Source organism: Balaenoptera acutorostrata, chromosome 14 (assembly GCF_949987535.1).
Source record: "Balaenoptera acutorostrata chromosome 14, mBalAcu1.1, whole genome shotgun sequence".
Classification (NCBI taxonomy): Eukaryota; Metazoa; Chordata; class Mammalia; order Artiodactyla; family Balaenopteridae; genus Balaenoptera; species Balaenoptera acutorostrata.
In genome coordinates this window covers 87,821,568-87,841,438 of record NC_080077.1, presented here as the reverse complement: position 1 = coordinate 87,841,438, position 19,871 = coordinate 87,821,568, and the positions used below count along the sequence as shown (strand labels likewise).

Here is a 19,871-nt window from a genome sequence, read left to right as displayed (position 1 = left end):
GCCGCGCGCCGCGCGCACACCCGAGACAGAGCTTTACTATCTCGCTCCCTCCCGCGCCTCCCTCCTCGCCCGGCGTTCAAACAGCTTTCCGACATCACCAGCCGCGGATTTTTTTCCCCCTCTCCTTAGTCGCCGTCAGTCCATCAGTACCTGCGGTGGGGGGGAGGGGGGAGGAGGAGGAGGAGGAGGCGGCGGGAGGAGAGCGGAAAGAGGAGAAAGCATGAGCTCCAGCCTCCCGAGGCGACCGCGAACACTCCCGTAATAAACCCACCGCCCCCAACAAATCTGCCTTAGCAGCCGCCGCCGCTTCTCGTCTCAGCGCTTTCTCGGCTTCTTGGCTGACCGGTTTACTGGGGGGTAGATTTGGAAAAACAAATCCTCGCTCTTAAGCCACTTGCATTTTTTTATTTTTTTGATTCCTTAGTGTCTGTCTTCGGGGGGCTCCCCCCGCCCCCGCCTGGGTTGGAGGTTGGATTCACTCGGCTACGGCTTAGGCTCCGGGGTCCTGGGGGCTTTTTTCTCCCACCCCTCCACTCTTTGATTCTTTCCTCCCCCCCGCCCCCCCCCCCCATTCTTTTGCTTCTCTTATGAGTGCGTTAGAAAAAAATCAATCCTGATTTTTGAAGCTCAGCCGGGGAAAATGGGCAACGGTGCTTGGGACCGAAGGGGAGTCTCTCCGTCACTGTTGCTGGGACGCGTGCCTGTGCTGGTGTCTTAGAGCAAGAGCCTCCCTGAGCTTTCGGAGTGGAAGGTAAGGACGGGGGTCCAGGGGTCACCTTCCCTCTGCCGGGGGCGCCACCGAGGAGCTTTCCGCCGGGTGTTTGCGGAGGGAAGACCTGCAAAGGCCAGGCTGTTGCTGGCGGATGGAGAGGCTGCGAGCAAACCCGACTGTCTGCATTTACTTAAACGCCGCAGTTGAAAAGTTAGGGAAGTCTGGTTTTCCAGAGATGTGCTGGGTCGGAAGGAATCGGCAGGGAGACCTAGAAAACCTGACGGTTGTGTGTGATTAGGGTAATTTGATGGGGGGAAATTTCAGGTTAAAAGGAAGTTAAGATAAGGGGAGGCCGTGGGTCTTCTATTGAGGGAAAAAAAAAATCAGTGGAGTGATGGCGCCGTCTATGTTCGACTAAAAAGTGTCATCCAGAAAATCAGTTTTGAGGAGAGCAAAACTAAACGCCGCTTTGCCTCTCAGCAGGAAACAAGCAAATAAATAAATAAATGCCACATATTTGAAACCTCGGGGGCCGGGCCCTTCAACACCCGCACCCTCGTCTTTCTTTCTTAAAGGGAGAAATACAGCTGTTTGAAGTGGCCCTGCAGGCGGGGGCTGGCGAGGGCTGGGGGTGGTGGCAGCGACAGTTCAGTGATTCATTTGTGATTAGTTAGAATAAAAGGAGACTCCGTACACCAAGGCTGAATGATTAAAATAAAGAGCATTACGCTGAGGGGGCTTTCTTGAGCCGGCTTGAAAGTGAAATCAGAGCCATTTCCTCACTCTTTCTAATCCTTGTTGAGTACAGCAATGCAGACTTGCACCGTCAAATAGATGGAAGCAAAAGTACCGGATTTCATTAGGAAAAGGAATACGACCCCTTTTTGAGTTGGCGATTATAAAATGAAGCCCCCTTTCATGGATGGAATTCCTAATTTAGACACTTATTGTCACATTGGCTCTCAACGCCTACACTCTATCCTGAAGAACACTGCGCAGACCTGCATTGCCTGCAAAGTGCTACAGCAAAAAAAAAAAAAAAAAAAAAAGAAAGAAAGAAAAAAAAAGGAAAATTACTTCTAGAATTTCCTGTAACTTTCCCTATTTTTTAACCTTTACATGCTCATTGGCTTTATTTTCTCAAGAAGAAAATGCATTATTCATTGAACTGTATGTTTGAATTAGGAAAACACTGTTTTGATAGTCCCCGCAATTCTGGTGTTATTTTAAACTGCTGCTATATGGAGATTTAGAGTTGGGGTTGTTTTTGCTTACATCAAAACTTAGAATTTGTATTATGATCTGGGGAATGCAGATCTGTCTTCAGGGACTTCAGTCACTGGATTTTGTGTGCATGCGTTGGTGTGTGTTATGCAACAGGAAGGAAGAGGGTTTATATCCTTTGGTTCAGAGAGGACCCAGGCAAAGACATGAAAACTCTTAATTATCTATATGTCTGTGTGTCTGTCTCTGTTTACAGAACAGTGGAAGAGACTGCAGCCTAAAGACTTTTAAAATTAACTTGGCATCACTTAGCTCAAAGGCTAAGCAAAAAAAAAAAAAAAAAAAAGCAGTGTCATTTATTCTAAGAAATAACTTCTTAAAGGTTACAGCTGAAAAATATTCAAGTTACTTTTGGATGACAACTTACAGAGGTAAATAAAACCAAGGATTACTGTATTATGCAAGGCCAGGTTAAAAAAATAGAGAAGAAAAGGAGCTTTGAAGCTGTTGTTGGAGAGGGAACAATTCAATAATTGAAATCGGCTAGGAAAGACAATGCTAATATCTTTTATGTACCATGTGTACATCTTAAATTACAGTAGATAACTCTAGATAAAATAGCTCTATTTAAAAAAAAAAAAAAAGCTGAAACCAGCTCAGTTACTGTGGTTCTGGGATTTTTCACTGACATCACCTTTGGATACAGATATTAATATAGTGGTCTACTTTATGTATCCCAAGAGGGCATGTCACATTGATATGACTGCCTTAAATCCTGGTTCTCAATGATAATGTCCAAAAGCAGGTCTTCCCTATGTATCTGCACTTTCTTGGATGCTGGTTTACAAATTCTGTTAATCCACACGAATACCTGTATTTTTGCACAGGAATTTCCCACCAGTTCACCCAGTGGCCCCTGCAAAGGCTAGCAGGAGCATTTGGGTGATGTTTCAGCTGCAACAAATTATCATTTGTGCTTTTAAAATTGAGGCTATCATTGATCATAATTGCTTTTCACATTTAAAAGAAAAGAAATATGACAACAGCTGTTCTCAGATTATCAGATTAGATTTTGTGTGATGTTGTTTACTGCAGGCAGAGGGCTGAGGGGGAGAAAAGGTTTGTAAAGGTTGCTTAAAAATATCTCAAAAATTAACATTTAGGCTGTTACATTTAAAAAGCAAAAATTTCCTCTTCTTTCAAGAGAATCACCATGCACTTGAAGGAAATCTTGGTAGATAAATTAAGAGCATTCCTATTAATAATCTATTGAATATTCTTAAATTGAATGTAGGGAATTTGGCCACTGTGAATGACCACGTGAGGGCGCTGTTCACACAGCAACAGATAATTTTCGTGCGTTATAAAATAAAAATTACCTGCCCTTCTTTTAAAAAGGGTTTTTTACTGAAATCTTGAAAACAGCTGGCTGTGATATTGAAAGGAGTTTCTTTTTTTCAATGCGCGTAGACTCCTACTTGCATTTTTCTTTCATTGCCATTTTTACAGGCCAAATGACATAGGATGAAGGCTGTTCGTAACCTGCTGATTTATATATTTTCCACCTATCTCCTGGTTATGTTTGGATTTAATGCTGCCCAAGACTTCTGGTGTTCAACTTTGGTGAAAGGAGTCATTTATGGATCGTATTCTGTAAGTGAAATGTTTCCCAAAAACTTTACAAACTGCACTTGGACGCTGGAAAATCCAGATCCAACCAAATATAGCATTTACCTGAAATTTTCCAAAAAGGACCTTAGCTGCTCTAACTTTTCCCTCCTGGCTTATCAGTTTGATCATTTTTCCCATGAAAAAATAAAGGATCTTTTAAGAAAGAATCATTCTATAATGCAACTCTGCGAATCCAAGAATGCTTTCGTTTTTCTACAGTATGATAAAAATTTTATTCAAATACGTCGGGTCTTTCCAACCGATTTCCCAGGATTACAGAAAAAAGGGGAAGAAGATCAGAAATCTTTTTTTGAGTTTTTGGTATTGAACAAGGTGAGCCCAAGCCAGTTTGGTTGCCACGTATTATGCACTTGGTTGGAGAGCTGCTTGAAATCAGAAAATGTGAGAACAGAGACCTGCGGGATCATGTATACAAAATGCACCTGCCCTCAACACTTGGGAGAGTGGGGAATCGACGACCAGTCGCTGGTTTTGTTAAATAACGTGGTGTTACCCCTGAATGAGCAGACCGAGGGCTGCCTGACCCAAGAGCTGCAGACCACCCAGGTCTGTAATCTTACCAGGGAGGCCAAGCGACCGCCCAAAGAAGGTAAGCGCCGGCCGAGAGGGGGAGCTGGGCGGGGAGTGGTGCTGGGGGATGGAGTTAAAACGTGCTGTGTCACACACCGGCCCAACCCTTACCCCTTTCCTCTGTCACCTTTGGATTGATTGGACTTGTGATCTTCCTAAAGCTAGTTTTACGTTTCAAGGTTTGAGAGATGGGATAGCGCTCAGCATACCTGACGCCCGGTGCGAGTGGCATGCATGTTCAGGATAAATGAGATGCTAAAACGTGGAGCTGGTTTGCGCTGGAGGTCGGTGAGGAGGGAGGGGTGGGGGGGGCGCTTTATTAGGCTGCGGCCCCTCCGGGAGACGGACGCACACACACGCACACACACCTGTGAATGGATCTGTAGACTTCTCCCTTCGCCTCCGGCCCACCCTCTCACCCATAACCCCTTTCCAGGTTGGAACTTGGGGCTTCGCGACCGAAAGGTGACACGAGCTCAGTGGCAAGCCTGTGTGGACCAAAAGACTTGGCGACACAGGAGGGCGAGGGTGCCCCTCCTCCCCAGGCCTGGGAAGGAGCCCGCGTGCCGGGTCTTTCGTCCAGGGAAGCCCACTGGGGGTGCAGACTCGGGTCTCCGGGCAGTGAAGTCACGTGGCAGGGGGAGGGGGCGGAATTAACACAGGCGGGTCCTGCAAGACCCGGTATCCCATTCGCGGGATTTTTTGCTCTTAGCTTCTCGGTACCCTGTTGATACCCACGAGGAGCGGGAGGTTGTCAGAGCCGAGCTAGATGCAAAAACAGTGCAACGGAAATGCAGAGGAAGGAGAGAAAGTACAGGAGTGATTTATAGCTTTCACCCAGACGCTAGAGGGGGAGCTGCCCTGGGATCTGAGACAGTGGATTATGTTTAATAAGGCAAAAAAGCTGACACATTTTGAGAAAAAATGACTTTCCGGTTTGGAAGGTTAGGGGATGCGTTCCATTCGTTTGAGGGCACTGCTGGTACCTAGTCGCTCCTTCTCCCCAGCCCTGCACCCAGAGAGTGTGTTGAATTTTTATGCAGGAAGTGTTTTCCGATCGCCACAAAGATCCCTGTCTGTGGAAAGGCACAGCCAAGCTCCAGCCCCTCTTTCCTCCCCTCTCCCAACAGAAGTTGTCTTTGTGGCCAATGTAAAATTGACACGTTGTTGGAGAATTTTCTTTAAGGGTAGCCAAGGTTTTGTAAGGGGCGGGGGTGGGGAAAGAGAGAGAAAAGGGCTTAACCAGCGAAAAGCGGTGACTTTTCTTCTGAAAGCATTTTGGGGGATGGGAGTTACGGAAGAGCCATGGCCCAAGGGGCAAAGAAGCCTTAGAAAATAAATGCAGACTAATGGCACTGGGAAAGGGGTGAAAAACCTTTAAGATTTCTACAGGTCAGTGTCTCCCTAGCAGCTGTGACTGAAGAAAGCAAAGTGGTTTTAAATTACAGGAGTTCTTTTCTCTAGTAAAAATCCCAGAGAAGCACTTGCAACTGCAGGGATGGTATTTAACACCATTTAAAACTAATTAATGTCCCCTAGAATAAGAAGCTACAGTACGCCAGGAAAGTGTGATGTTTACAAGCTGGCTAATAAGACAATTAACACCAGAAACTAGTTTTTGCTCGTTTGTTTTATTGCTGTTCTAATGAAATTGAGAAAATCTGTATCTTCAGTAAAGTTTTATCATCAAATTGACTGCTGATGACAGTGGAAAGAGAATCCAGGTGTGCAACCCTTTTTTGTGAATGGTGACAAGTGACAAAAAACAAAGTCGTGTGCACACTAAGCATGATTTTCAGAGATTTTGCTTGTCATGATCATGACATATGGGTTAGGACAATGCTGGAATTTATAGAATTTGGACTAGATGGCCATTCGTTTTAGTGTAGGACGAAGAATAAGAGTGATTTTAGACATTAGATGTTTAAATCATGGGGGAGAATGTACATTTCTTTTGGCTAATTAGCTGGCGAAATGAGAACGAAATACCTCCACAGACCATTCAAAGATTGTATTAAATTTGTTAGCATGTTAATAGAACTGACAAGGAAAAGTTTATATAATAGGGGAAGAATATATGCTGTATCGGTAAAATTGCACAGCCTGTAGTCTCTGTATTCTAAATTTGTGCTCTTGAATTGTTTAGGTGTTCTGAGTCAGAAAGGTAACGAACGATAAGTAATTCCTGATGACATAATTGTAGCGGATGCATTTGTAAGTAAGTTATAAAATATGTGTATAGCACTCCTTACCTCATTCAAAGAAGACTTTTTAGGCTAAGCTGCATTGTAGGAAAGGACTGTGAAAATCTGCAGATGCGTAATTTAGTCAAATTTATGCAAAGTACATTAAATCTTCAATAGTTGATATAAATGATATGTAAAATCTTATGAAAGAATTATTTAATACTATTTCAAGTAAACTACCATGTAATGATATTCACAGGGCTTGAGGGCTATATGTAATAATCACAGATAGTTGTGCTACTCATATCTAATTTTATTCCAAAATGTCTTCACTTTATTCGGTTAACATGTAATCCCAACTTCTAAAATGGGGTTTTAAAAATTCCACTTATATTTTATATTACTTTATGATTTCTATTTTCTATGAAAAATAAACCATCCTGTAAATCATCAGGGGAATATATACAAGATTATTCTCCATGGTTTTTGACTCCCATTTTATTCACTGTAATAAGTACTGACTCAGAAGCCTTGAGTAGGAATATTTTGATGTTTATTATATCATAGAGGTGGCACGAATTTGACAGAAGGCTCTTTACACTCAGTAAATGCAGTTTCAGAATTTTTTTAATGTGATGCTGATAGTGATGGCAAAGGTATACTAAATACTGAATATTTTGGAATATGTGTCCACTGGAATTATCATATTTAGTTAGTATTAGAGGAAACTATGGGCTCCCAGCAATGGGATGTTGATAGGATTTCTACTAAGATATTTGTTAATAATACATTCATGTACTTAAGAATTTCATAGCCAGAAAATAATAAGATGACTGTCACTGTTTGAAGTGACAACACCAACAATTACAAATTTTATCTTGAATACATTATAAATTATTAAATGATCATTAAAGTGTGAGATTTTAGTGCATTTCAGTATCTTCCTATTTAAGATTGTATTTGACATATTTGAGGGTTCCATGTGATTATAGAAACTTTGTTGTCATTTCCCAATTTTTACGGGAAGTTTTGAAAACCAAGTAAATCAACAAAATGAAGCCTTTTAAAAATAATGTTGTCTTATTTCAGGCAGTGGTTTTAAAAAGCTGTCTACGTACAGTGTATATAACTATTTTTAAAAGAAAACTCCAATAACGTTGCTGTTTACCTGGTTTTCAGATATGAGTATGGGGCAAGACTGACATTGATTCATGAGGTCTTTAATATGTTTTATAGGACTCTTTTACCAAAGATGATGATCTTATTTCTTACTATTTCACTTGAAATAAGTAATTTAAACAGTTTGGAGAGAAAAATTCCACACCAGCGTATCTAAATCACATAAGAAGCCTTAATGGAACCTTTGTTTCCTGCTTACATCAATGGAGCTACTTATGTGAAGGGAGATTGGGATCCCTGTATAGATTCCAGGAAATCTGAACACACACACTTATTTGTCTTTTCATTCTGCCTCTGCTAATCCTTGATAATCAACCACCCAAGGGAAGTCTCACCATGTTCCTGTGTAAAATCTAGCCTGTGTTTGTGTGTGCATTTGCATGTCTAGAGCAATTTGTGTGTTTCATTTTAAGTGTTTTCATTTCTTTCTACCTTTTCTCTTTTTGCCCTCATTAGGGCTTCAGCCACCTTTCCCCTTCCTCTTTACCCTCTTTTAATCTTACTTCCTTTGTAAATGCCGTGATCCCACACTCTATCAGAATGTAGAAAGACCTACTGAGTATGTTGTACCTGACAGTTTGCCCTGCCCCTTGGCTGGACCCACAGCCCTTTGCACATACTGTACTTCTGTTCTAGCACATATTTCCATTTCTTTTTCCATCTTCCTCTACTAGTCTTGCGAGTTCTTCAAGTGTGCAGACTTGGTCTTCCAATAGTCTAGCACAGTCTAAACAGACCTTCAATAAATATTGGTTGAAATGAATGTTAAATGAACAAAACAAAACAAAACAACTCAATAGGAAAGATAGCAATAAATTGAGACAGCTGCCATTTATAGCATTTCCAGTTCCATTAATGTTTTATTTATATAACAATACCTTATCTCAAGGTATTGTTTAATAACATTTTTAAAAGAACAAGAAGAATGGAGTCATTGAGAAATAGTCTTAATTCCATATGTGTTTATTTTAATAGATTAGATTAATGATAAATAAAACTTTCTATACACAGCTGTCTGCAAAAACAGGGGTAAGAAAATTTGCCAATTTCTATCTGTTTAATTGCCTTCATTTCTATCTACGTTTCTTTCTTCTGGCTCTAGCATTACTTCGCCAGACATGACATTTCCCAAATCTTTTCTCCCACAGTTTGAAGAGAAACGTATGCAAACTCTTTCCAAGAAAGAGGAAGAATATTTGCAGGTCAAGCTCAGTGCTTCTGTTACCTACTTCTTACTTATGTTGCAATCTATACATATAGTAATAGTATAATATTACTAAAATTGTAGGCCTGGCCAAGTAAGATGCCCTAATTTTTACTTTTGCCATTGCAGAATTTTGTCAAACAGTTTAGGAAGTGACTCAGATATATAGTATTCATGAAAACTCCATCATATGGCAACATTTTTTTCGTAGACAATAAATTAAAATATTAACAAGAAAATGTTTGTGTATGCACCTGTGTCAGGCAGGTTTTGTTACTGAGTCCAAGCTCGCTCTGCTTGCCGCACGACAGGGCAATAAATCGGAGACGAGGTGTTGAGACAAGGAATACGACTTTATTCGGAAAGCCGGCAGACCGAGAAGATGGCAGACTAAAGTCTCAAAATAACCACCTTATTGGGGTTTGGATGCCAGTTTCTTTTATAGCAGAGACTGGGAGGAGATGAGGAAGTAAAGTAAAAAGACAATAAGTTCTGCAAATATCACCTGGAACGGCCAACCTCGGGGAGGGAATGTGTTAATTTCTTCTTTCTTGCAGCCATCCACAGGTGGACAGGGTCAGGATGCTTCCCTGAACATAGGCACTTTGGTTTAACATTCAGGCAGAGGGGCAGGGTTCCCCGAGGCAGGCCATTATGTATAGACGGTATCCTTTTAGTGAACAAAAGCAGCGGAAAGCAAAGGTTAAAGTAAAAGGAACAGATCCAGCCTGTAGTCCGATTTGGCTCTTCCCTGATTACAGTTTTAGTGTTGGCTGCAGATAAATGTGCCGTAGATTGGTTTTCTTCAAAATTGAGATGGGAGTTTTACTTTACTTAGAATCTAGCTTCATGCATTCCTATACTTCATTTCCTAATAGAAGTGATTTTATTGTTAAATGGAATACTTTTATAAAATATAGGTTTCTTTAGAGTCACTTTGATATATATTACCTGTAAAAGTCATCTGGCCCTTGGATCGAAAATCAATGTTTGTTCAAAAATCAGCCTTTCTTACTTTTTCAAAATACCGTGAGCTGGGTTTAAAGATTCTGAACAGAGAGAGCCAGGTTTAAATCTGTACGTTCACCTCAGAACTGTGTTCTTCTGTGTCAACTACTTCCCTTCTTGGGTTGCTAGGAATGCTTATTCCTCAGGGTACAGGAGAACAGGATATGACATTATGTAGTAAAAAAACAAAAAAAAACAAAAAACGAATGAAATTAATGGCTTGGAATATTTTAGTTCCTGTCAGCCCTGTGGAAATTTCTTACTAATTCAGTTAACTAGTACAAATCAGAAAAGTGTTCAGTTTTTTCTAACTGTGGTCACTTCATTGAAATGAAAGGTGTATTTTGGTGTAAGATGCACTTGGGCCCAGAGAGTGACCCAGCCACCTTGTAGCATCTTTGACAAGGGACTGTGCTTATTGAGCTTGACTCAGCAATCTATACTGTAGTGGCGTGTTGTATTAAACGAGATTGCACACGAAAGACACTTAGTCAAAGGCTCAAGTTATATTAGGGCCTCAATTCAGTTTTTGAAACCTCTTTTTTATTATCTTTTAGCTATAAATGATGGAGGATTGATAATATAATGAAGTAGGTTGCCATTTAATTATCTGAACTTGTTTAGGAATTTAGGGCATTTAACAAAGGGTCATTAAGCATCTTGAAGTTATGTCTGTTTCGTGTTATATAGAGAAAAGGTCCCATCTCAATACCTTTGTGCTGATGGTGGCATGACTAATACATCAAATAGATCAAGCTAGTGCTATGAGTCATCCCAGGGCTGGGAAGCTGTCCTTTGAATATCATTGCTGATCCTTTGTAAAGTCTGTAAAATTTAAATGTAAATTAAACAGTTTCCAAGTATTTTACTCTGCTGCATTATGCAAAGTTAAGTTCATGTTTTGAGATCTGTTTTGAAAAGGAATTATCTTGAAACATTAAGTCTATATTAAATCATTTGGAAAAAAGTAGAACTTTTTTGGAATTTTTTTTTTCACTGAATTATGATCAGTTATTATAGGCCAATGAGCCCTAAGAGTCCCCCAAAGACTTGCATATTCAGGTATTGAAAAGAAAATTTAAAAATTTTGTTACTACTCATTTGCAGCTTCTGATATTTTCTTAAAGCAGAATTACAGAATGCCATCTATAAGACTCCACAAAATGCTAACTGTTCTATGTTCGATTAAACGCTAAATGCTCTATGTTCAATTATCTTTCTACTGTCATTCAGGAATTTTGCTCACATGCAGAGAATGACCAGCTACATATCTGTTAAAGGTTAATAATAATTAACCTTTATAATAATAAAGTAATATATTTACTTTTATATAAATATATTTATAATAATATATAATATATTATTATTATATTTATATTATTATATAAATATATAAATATAATATATATTATTATATTTATAATAATATATTATAAATATAAAAGTAATATATTTATTGTTTATTATATTATTATCTATTATTATAAATATACATTTATATTTAATAAATAAATAATAATAAGTAATATATTTCTAGTTTGCAAAGAAAGTGCAATTAAGTGACAAATGCATAGTAAATACATTAGTATGGAGCTATTTCTCTCAAAACTAATGCCCTGAATAGGTGTCTTTTCTGAAATCGGACATGTTTGCTGATGTGCATTTTCGCATTTTCCTGATAACCAACCCCTTGCGACAGCGGTCCCCAACAAGTCGGACATGTTTGCTGATGTGCATTTTTCGCATTTTCCTCATAACCAGCCCCTTGCGACAGCGGTCCCCAACAAGTCGGACATGTTTGCTGATGTGCATTTTCGCATTTTCCTCATAACCAGCCCCTTGCGACAGCGGTCCCCAACCTTGTTGGCACCAGGGACAGGTTTCGTGGCAGACAGTTTTTCCACGGTCGGCGCTGGGGGAAGGTATGGTTGAGGCAGTAATGCAAGCGATGCGGTTCGCTCGCTGGCCTGCCCCTCACCTCCTGCCGTGCGGCCCGGTTCCTAACAGGCCTCTGACCGGGACCGGTCTTCAGTCCGGGGGTTGGGAACCCCTGCCTTACAACACATTCCTTATGATTGGAACATGCTGTAAAATACGAAGGCCAAATGGTTACTCTTTGGTTTCTGCCATGTTAAGTGAACTAATTTAGCTGCTAATTTAGTCTCGGCTATTATAGTCTCAAATTATTTCTTCTAGATAACCAGTTTCTTTGGAGACTGAGAGTTGTTTGGGAAAGCTGAGCAAATAGGTGCATGGAAAAGACATTGGAACACTGATGGAACCAGATTACAATGTTGAGAATGCAATTTACACACACTTAGACATAATCCAAAGCATTAAAACAGTTGTGGAATCAACCAGAGAAAGTTACCTTGGTGAATTACTTTTTAGCAATAAATATGTTAAGGTGATAGAAATGTCACAGAAATATTTGCTCTCCTGGGTAATTCATCTTGGGTGAATGGTTTTAGAGTATTTATTTCATGACATTTCTACTGGTGTTCCTCCATTTTAAAATAATGTTTAAAAATTTGATAAAATTTTAAAATTTATTAAAAAATTAATATCTATGCTTGCATATATAAATAAGGATAATTTTTCTCTAATAAGCTATTTTTAAAGGGAAGCTTCATCTACATGTCACTCTTGAGAAAATAAAGACGTAAAGTGGTTTAGTAAACATTTTATAAATTAAAAGAATATAATGAAACCTGATGTTGAGAAAGTGCTTTCCAGTTTACAAAGGTCTGTGGCACAAATTGTTTTACTTGGGCAGTAACTGTGTGAGACACCTGTTATCAACATGGGCTGGTTATACCCTGAAGACCGACCATGGCTTTCCTTTCTTTAAAAATTTTAATACAAATTGGTTCAAATGAAAAACTACAGAATTTGAAAGCTGTGAGTTTTCTCACTGTTTCTGGAACACTTGAATCTGAATCACAAATTCTCAGATTCATAAGGGGCTTTAGGCATTAGTTTAGTCCAAATCTTACCTAATTAAAGGAATCCCAATTTACAGATGTATCATGGGAACATTATTTCAGCTGAACATAAGTGTTCTTGGAGTTTATATTTAATGCCATTTCTATAATGTAAAAGAGACACAGTCATTTAGGATGGTGGGATAGTTCTAACTATTTAAAAAAAAAATTACCTGGTATCCAGCCAATAATAACAATAATCAGAGTATACTTTGCTAGACTCCTGAATACAGACTAGTCTCTACAAATCAGAGCTTTCATTCATTAGATTTTTTTTTTTTGTCCTATATTATTTAAACAAATACGATGCAGGTCTCAAAAAACTATTGATTTTCAGCCTAAGCTCATTAAATTTAAAGAGCAATGTGTTTCAAGTGCAGAGTCTGTCCAGATTTAGGAAAATGATTTATGAAGGTCTGTCTTGAATTTTCATTTCTTTATTTCTCTAGGGCAATCTGTGTTTTAAAGAAATAACATGTCACATTTTTTAGTTACCCCATGGTGCACTGAGAAATACTGCTGTAGGTTGGGGCAGTGAGGTCAGGGTCCCCTCCCTGTACTGAAGGTCACGGCTCCTGTGGGGTGGTCTTCCCCGGGGCTCTCTGGAGACCCCTCTCTCCTCTCACTCCTGAGGCCTGCGGGCCCCTGATTCTCAGCCCAGGACTGTGCTCTTGTCTCCTTGGTTTCTCCAGCCTCTATCCATGCCCTATGCTCTTCTCAAATTACTGAACTTGAGGACGTCTGTTTCTTACCAGGACCCTGACTGGTACAGGGGTGTATGATTTTGGTGGTGAGGTGATTTCTAATTACTTTGGGATTGGTCTGAAATCCGCATTTTAAGTTTTGATCTTTTGATCCTTCCTTTTAAGGTGCTAAAGGTCTTATGTAATGATTAACCCTTTTGGAGATTGGCATATGGGCCAGCTCTATTAAATAAAGAAATAAATAATAATAATTTAAAGAATTGAGTTAATGAAAGTGAAAACCAGTTGGCCATTTCTTAAAGTTCAGTTGATGTGGTATTTTTTACACTTGGTCCTTACTCAGGATCAATATGTGTTCATCTTCATAACTCCATTGAGTTTAGGCCCTCCTCCAAGAGTTTTTCTATATTTAGCTGTTGGTTCATTGATTACTTAGCTTGTTTTAAAATCATGTAACGTGTATACATTCATATACATCTTCCATACAATTTTTCAGTGTTGATGTGACTGCAGAACATTTAAACTGGCCTGGGTATTCAAAGAAAGTTTTGTAAGTTGGTAATTTCAAGGCTCGCATATAAAACGTAAAAAATCCTGACAGATTACTATTTAGTTCTCATTTTATATGATTATAATAATGGAAATATAAAATGAAAACAGAGTTTCAGTTGCTAATATAAGTATCATTTTGCCTGTTGATTTCACTATACCTCTGAAAGCAAAGACAACAACAATGAAAAACCCAACAAGACTCACACAAAGCATTTTTTTCTTTCGTTTCATTGCAAAAAAGAAACCAAGGCAGTTAAGTTTGCTCTTATAATTTCATTAAGAAAATTACAATTTTTAACTCTTAACTGTGTTGATCTTGAGGTTGCCCTTCACATCAAGGAAGTGTCCTGAGAAAAGAAAAAAGAGAAGAAAAGTAACTTCAAAAAAACAAAGGGGCTAACCCTTTGTTTTGTTTTTTTTTCTGACCTTCTGTTTTCTGAATAGGTGGTACATAACAAATATTGATTATACAGTGGATGCTTTTGGAAATATTCCTTCTAATGTTGGCTCATAATAATTGTAATGTGGAAAAGAGGGCACCTTGGGAAGACAGAAATCTGTTTACTTTATATAATCTTTCCACATAAATATGGAAAATTTTCAAAGATCTGTTTCTGCACTGCAGGCTGAGAAATTCCAGTTTATTTTGGATTCCCAGAGAGGTCAGCTTCCTTTACAGAAATGTCAGCCTGTGGTCAGCTCTCTGACTGGCCTTGGTTTTTGTAACTTCAGAGGGCAAACAATATATATTTTTTAAGTGGTGCCTGAGAAATTAACCAAGTGCAGCTCTTCCATCTGAAGTAAATGCCACGAAGCACTATTGTTCAATTTGTACAGCATAGAACTTTAATGCCTTCCTTAGCTTGTAATATATTAACAATCCATTTTCTTAAAAATGTGTGGCTTCTTTCTGTTTAGTGGTTTTCCTGGAATTTTCTGATGACCGTATTTTGGTGTTCGGTTGATGATAAAGGGCATAAATGAGTTCTAGGCAATAATGAATGTTACATGTCCTTGCCACTGGTCTCTGCATCCTTAGGGCAGAGAAACCACAGAGGTGGAGCAGACTAGAAGTTAATCCACTAAGTAGCAAGAACTGATTAATGCAAAAGAAATAAGTACGTGTAGGATGGGAATTAATACACTTTTTTTTTCCTTAGCAGCGGAAACTCTTTTTCTAAATAAAAGACAGTATATAAAAAAAAAGATTTTTAAAAATAAAGCTGCTTTCGTTGAGGTGGATGGGAGGCTCAGAGCCTAGCCTAAAGTGTCTCCAGAGGTGAGACCGCCCCCCACTCCCGCCTTCTCCTTTCTGTCCCACTTGTGGAATGAGAGACCTGCTCATGACCCATCCCTAGTGCCAGTCCTGTGAACACTTCCCTCATGGTCTCTCTGGAGTCAGTTCGTCCTGGGGCTGCATGTAGGATTTCAGGATGAACACCCCAATTCTCCATCCTTCTGCCTTGTCATCTGTATTCCAAACTTCTCCCATCCGGAGTTCCCAAACCTGCAAATATGCTTATTCCAATCATACCTCTTGCTCACAGACTAGAGTTTGCCCAGATAAAAATGAATATTGTTTTAGAATCCTTTTGGATCTTTAACTTTAGTTGATAAACAGTTAGAAGCCCTAACGTTAAATCTTTATAAAGGTGCTATATTTTGGTGGTGTTCATTCTGACTCTCTTCCTCAACGTTTTGTTAATCCCCAAACAGTTCAGTTGCAAACGGTCAAACTTCTTGGAATCAACTAAAGTTATTAGGGCATGAGATTTATTTTGAGTTCCTTTGATTGTTAACACGTAATGGATATCCACAACTGAAGCAGGTTATTAAAGCAACAACCGAAAGCATATTAGCGTTGCCATTCCATAGACATGAGTGGATAGTTGAGGTGTTATTAATGCTCTTCCAGTAGTCCCAGCCTTCCACCATTCTGGGCACAGGTAGGGATTGTTTTCTGGACCAGTTGTGGTTGGATGGGGTCATGTGAGTGGCTCTGGCCAATGAGTTGTGAACAGCAGTGGCCCACCTCCCTTCTGAGCTGGGTCATTTCATTGCTGGAGTCAGACCACCGAGGTCTCTTGACCTCTGGCAGGGAGACCTGTGCCAGAGAGAAGGGCCTCCTGTGTCAGCCTGCGTCCTTGAATGTGTGAGAGGAGCCCCCTCCCCATGCCCTTGCTGATCTGTGATGGTCCTGAAGACTGAGCCAGGAAGGACCTTTTCTGTTTTGAGACACTGGGGATTTGGAGTTTGTCTTTGTTCCTGCAGCCTAACCTGGCATATTCTAGCTGATACAGTGTCCAGTTAGGGAGGATTGGGGCACAGTGGTGCCAATGAGGGTGCTGAAAGGTGATGAGTTACGTTGGCGGTGTGTTCTGTAATTGAGCTGTGATGATGTGGTGACCAGACAGGTCTGTGATGTTTTGTGGGGAGGAACTCACCTACCTGCATTTTCTACAGTGTACTCTGGGGTAGCTGAATTTGTACTTATTGTTAGCAACACTCTGGACCTCATTTTAGGTAGTATTTATCAGTATTTAATTGTTTTAGCCTAATGAAAATTAATACCAAATTAACTGCAATCACTGTATGTTTTGATTACAAGAGACCGTTCTTTTGACATATATTTAAAGTTATTGGGTTTTTCTGTATTTTCAACTCACTAAGATTAGAGAGGGTATCATGGTCTTTTGCCGAGTCATGATTGTCAAAGAACTAAGTAGGAAGCATTCATTTTGGCATGGCAGTTATTGCTGGACGGTAAAAACATGTTCTGTTCCCTGTTCTTTATCCTTCCTTCTTTTATCTTGATTCTTCCTTCCCTTCCTCCCCCTCCTTCCCCTCTTCCTTTTTCTCCTTTCTTGTTTTTTTTCAGATACATAGGCTATGATTTATATGTGTTCACCTAGATCTCATATTGCAATAATTTGCACAGAATCTGTTATCAATATACATGTAGGTGTTTGTGGTAAACAAATATTTCTAGAGTGGTTCAAGGGGAGCTTATAATCAGCTTCATTAATCTTAACAATTTTCTATAGCGAGGTTAATTATGTAGTAATAATTAACCTCCCATTTGAGTAGGTGGGCTTTTGCCACGTTGAGAAGCCTTGTTCCTTTCCAGGAGAGGTGGGAGGGAACAGTGAGCTGCTGTGAACTTTGAACACGCCTCTGAGTGTTCCTTAGCAGGAGTGAATGTTGGTGGTACACGGGCAAGTTTTGTTACACTGGGCTGAGCCTTGCATTATTTCCCTGCCTCTCCTGTTCTCAAGTTTGGATTATAATATGCTCATTAATTATAAGAGACACACTTCAGGATTCCAACAGGGTTATACAGAACATTGAGCAACTGAGAAATTAAAACAAAAATGAACACAAACACTTTCTCTTTTTTTTTTTCATTTTATATCATGTTCTGAAGAAAATCCAGGTATGCAATGAATTGTCAGTTTCCTTCCCACGTGTTTTATATCTGATCTGTGGGACACACACATACCCAGCCACTTATGCATGAATCTGTGGCATTAAATGCTCACAGGTATTACATGCAATATGATTTGAAAAGATGAACGTTTTTCAATAGTTTGAGAATATATTCCCCGCTAAACTGCATTAATTAACTAAATATTTACTAAATATAAATCTACCTAGAGTGACTTATGAGAAGATCACAGGAATGATGAAGAATAAAGATACCGTTTGCAAGGGAAGCTTTAACATTTATATTGATATGTTTGAAAATGCTCTTGGAGTCCTTTTAACAAATACATTCAGAACAGTATTCTGTGGATCTTCTTGGATATTAGAAATTAAAGTTTTACTTAGGATATAAGAGTAAATCGTTTGCCAAGCAAGTTTCTAAAAGTTGAAAATAAATGTCAGTTCAAAAAAGTGAATAATTTAACTTTTCCATTTCTGAAAAATTCATATATATTATGTCATAACAAATTAACACTCTTTCAAATTCTTTTTGATCGTTGATTATTTTCTTCCTTTGGAACTTGTTACCTACTAGATCCCACACATCCCACAGCCATTAATCCAGTTTCAGACTTTAGATATTTCCTTATAGAACTTAATTTTAATGTAAAACAAAAATTGCTGCAAGAGTCAACATTTCATAATGGTTAGGAGTCAGGCCTCCTGGATTTTCTCCACTTCTAACAGAGAACATTATGCATCTCTCTAAACCTCAGTTTCTTGTCAGGGAAGAGGTGATTATTGTAGTGAGGTAATTGAGAGATTGAATGAGGTCATTAATGTAAAAAGTTAACATGATTCTTGGACTGTGTAGTACAGGCTCAATAAATGTCACCTTTCAGTAACTGGATGATTCTGGAACCCTTTACTGCATGAGATTTCTTTAGGCAACAAATAAAATTTTGATTTGTAATAAAAAAGTAATCAATTTATTTAATTGACCTCAAAGAAAGTAAACTGCCTCCTGGGTCGCGTAGTCTGGAGAAATGCACTGTATCTTTCATCCTTTCTTCCCTCTGAGTCCTCACATTCCTGAGAAAAACAGTCTGAGTTAAGGTGCCATATCTGTTCCCCTTTCCTCCTCATTTCAGAAGTGAATCACTCTGTTCCCAACATCATCGTTTTTCTCTTAAAACAGACTAACCAGTGATATTCACAGATGGTTTGACAAAGGGTGATTGCCCCAAACGATGTTCTCCCGAAGACCTGGGACCACTCTAATCAGAAAGTGTTGTTGATTGTATTTTGTCCACCTAAGCAACTACGTCTTCTGGGTATTTTCCTGAAAATATTTATGTTCCTTTGGGCTAGTCGTTTCTCCATAACATTATGGTTTAAATGGATTCACATTTTATTGGTTAAGACAAGTTAAAATCTATATCCTGATTTCTTAGGATTGGTATGCATGTTAAAATGAAGCAAACTGTTAACTTACATCTTGGCCTGCAACGAATCCCTTTTTCCTTCTGAGCAGAGTCAGATCTCCTGGAAAAATATCTTGCTTGCTGCCTGCTTGGTAACATTTATTCTAAGCCTTACTGTAAGAAAATATCAATCAAATATAAATCCATACAATATTTTTCAAAAGATCATACTTTTTTACTTTGGCTTTTCTGAAACTTTTACTTTTGCCATTATAAACAAGAGAATTGGCAACATGGCTTTAGATTTTCTTTAACTCTCTAGAGTCCTTTGTATTTGGAAGAACACTTAGACTGAATAGCTGCCTTCTGGATGAGATTTGCCATGACTTCAGGCAGGTCACATTATCTCTCAGAGAGAGTTTCAGTTATCTCAGTTACAAAAATAAAATTGGGCATCTGACGCTCATAGGATTGTATGGAAAGTAAAACTGTATTATATATGAAAGCCATTAAGAAAATGAAGAGGGGCATCCAAAAATGTTGTTATTATTGTCATTGACAATAGTAACTTGTAAATTTGGTTAAGTCTTTTAGTTTAGGTCATTGGCAAGTGTGTATGTGAAATAATGGTCCTGTCCTGGGTTCATAAATATCACAGATTGTTGGATGGATTGTTGGACTTGGCGTTTTTAGGTAAGACTGATCTGTCCCTAGGAAAACACTGTTCCCTTGGTTTTTTCTTTTTTCTTTTTCCTGCGTCAGCAGAAGCTGTGACAGTTTGAGGTGCACATTCAAACCTTTTAGTTTGATTCCCAGCCCTGCCTTCTGCCAACTTTGTGACCATCGGCCATTTGCTTCGTATCTGTGAATCACATTTTCTTCGTCTGTAAAAGAGAGATCATCTCTATGCCATTGCTTTTTTTTTTTTTTTATGTAGTCTATACAAAAAACAATATTAAGATTAATACATGAGAAATGCAGAAGTGGTCAGTTCTCTTAATGCAGTTTT

General features: G+C 39.0%; 1 protein-coding gene across 2 annotated transcripts in view; it reads left to right on the top strand.

Annotated features, from left to right (window-relative positions):
• The first annotated feature begins 624 nt into the window (after nucleotides 1–624).
• ADGRB3 (adhesion G protein-coupled receptor B3) overlaps nucleotides 625–19,871 on the top strand; it is a 794,502-nt gene continuing 775,255 nt past the window's right edge. The window contains exons 1-2 of one of the 2 annotated variants that reach the window (XM_007166663.2): nucleotides 625–751; nucleotides 3,446–4,217. In XM_007166663.2, the coding sequence (XP_007166725.2) occupies nucleotides 3,461–4,217 (757 nt within the window). In that variant the 5' untranslated portion in view covers nucleotides 625–751; nucleotides 3,446–3,460. Of the gene's footprint in view, nucleotides 752–2,301; nucleotides 2,368–3,445; nucleotides 4,218–19,871 lie in introns of those variants that run through there. The other variant, XM_007166664.2, reaches the window with a different exon arrangement.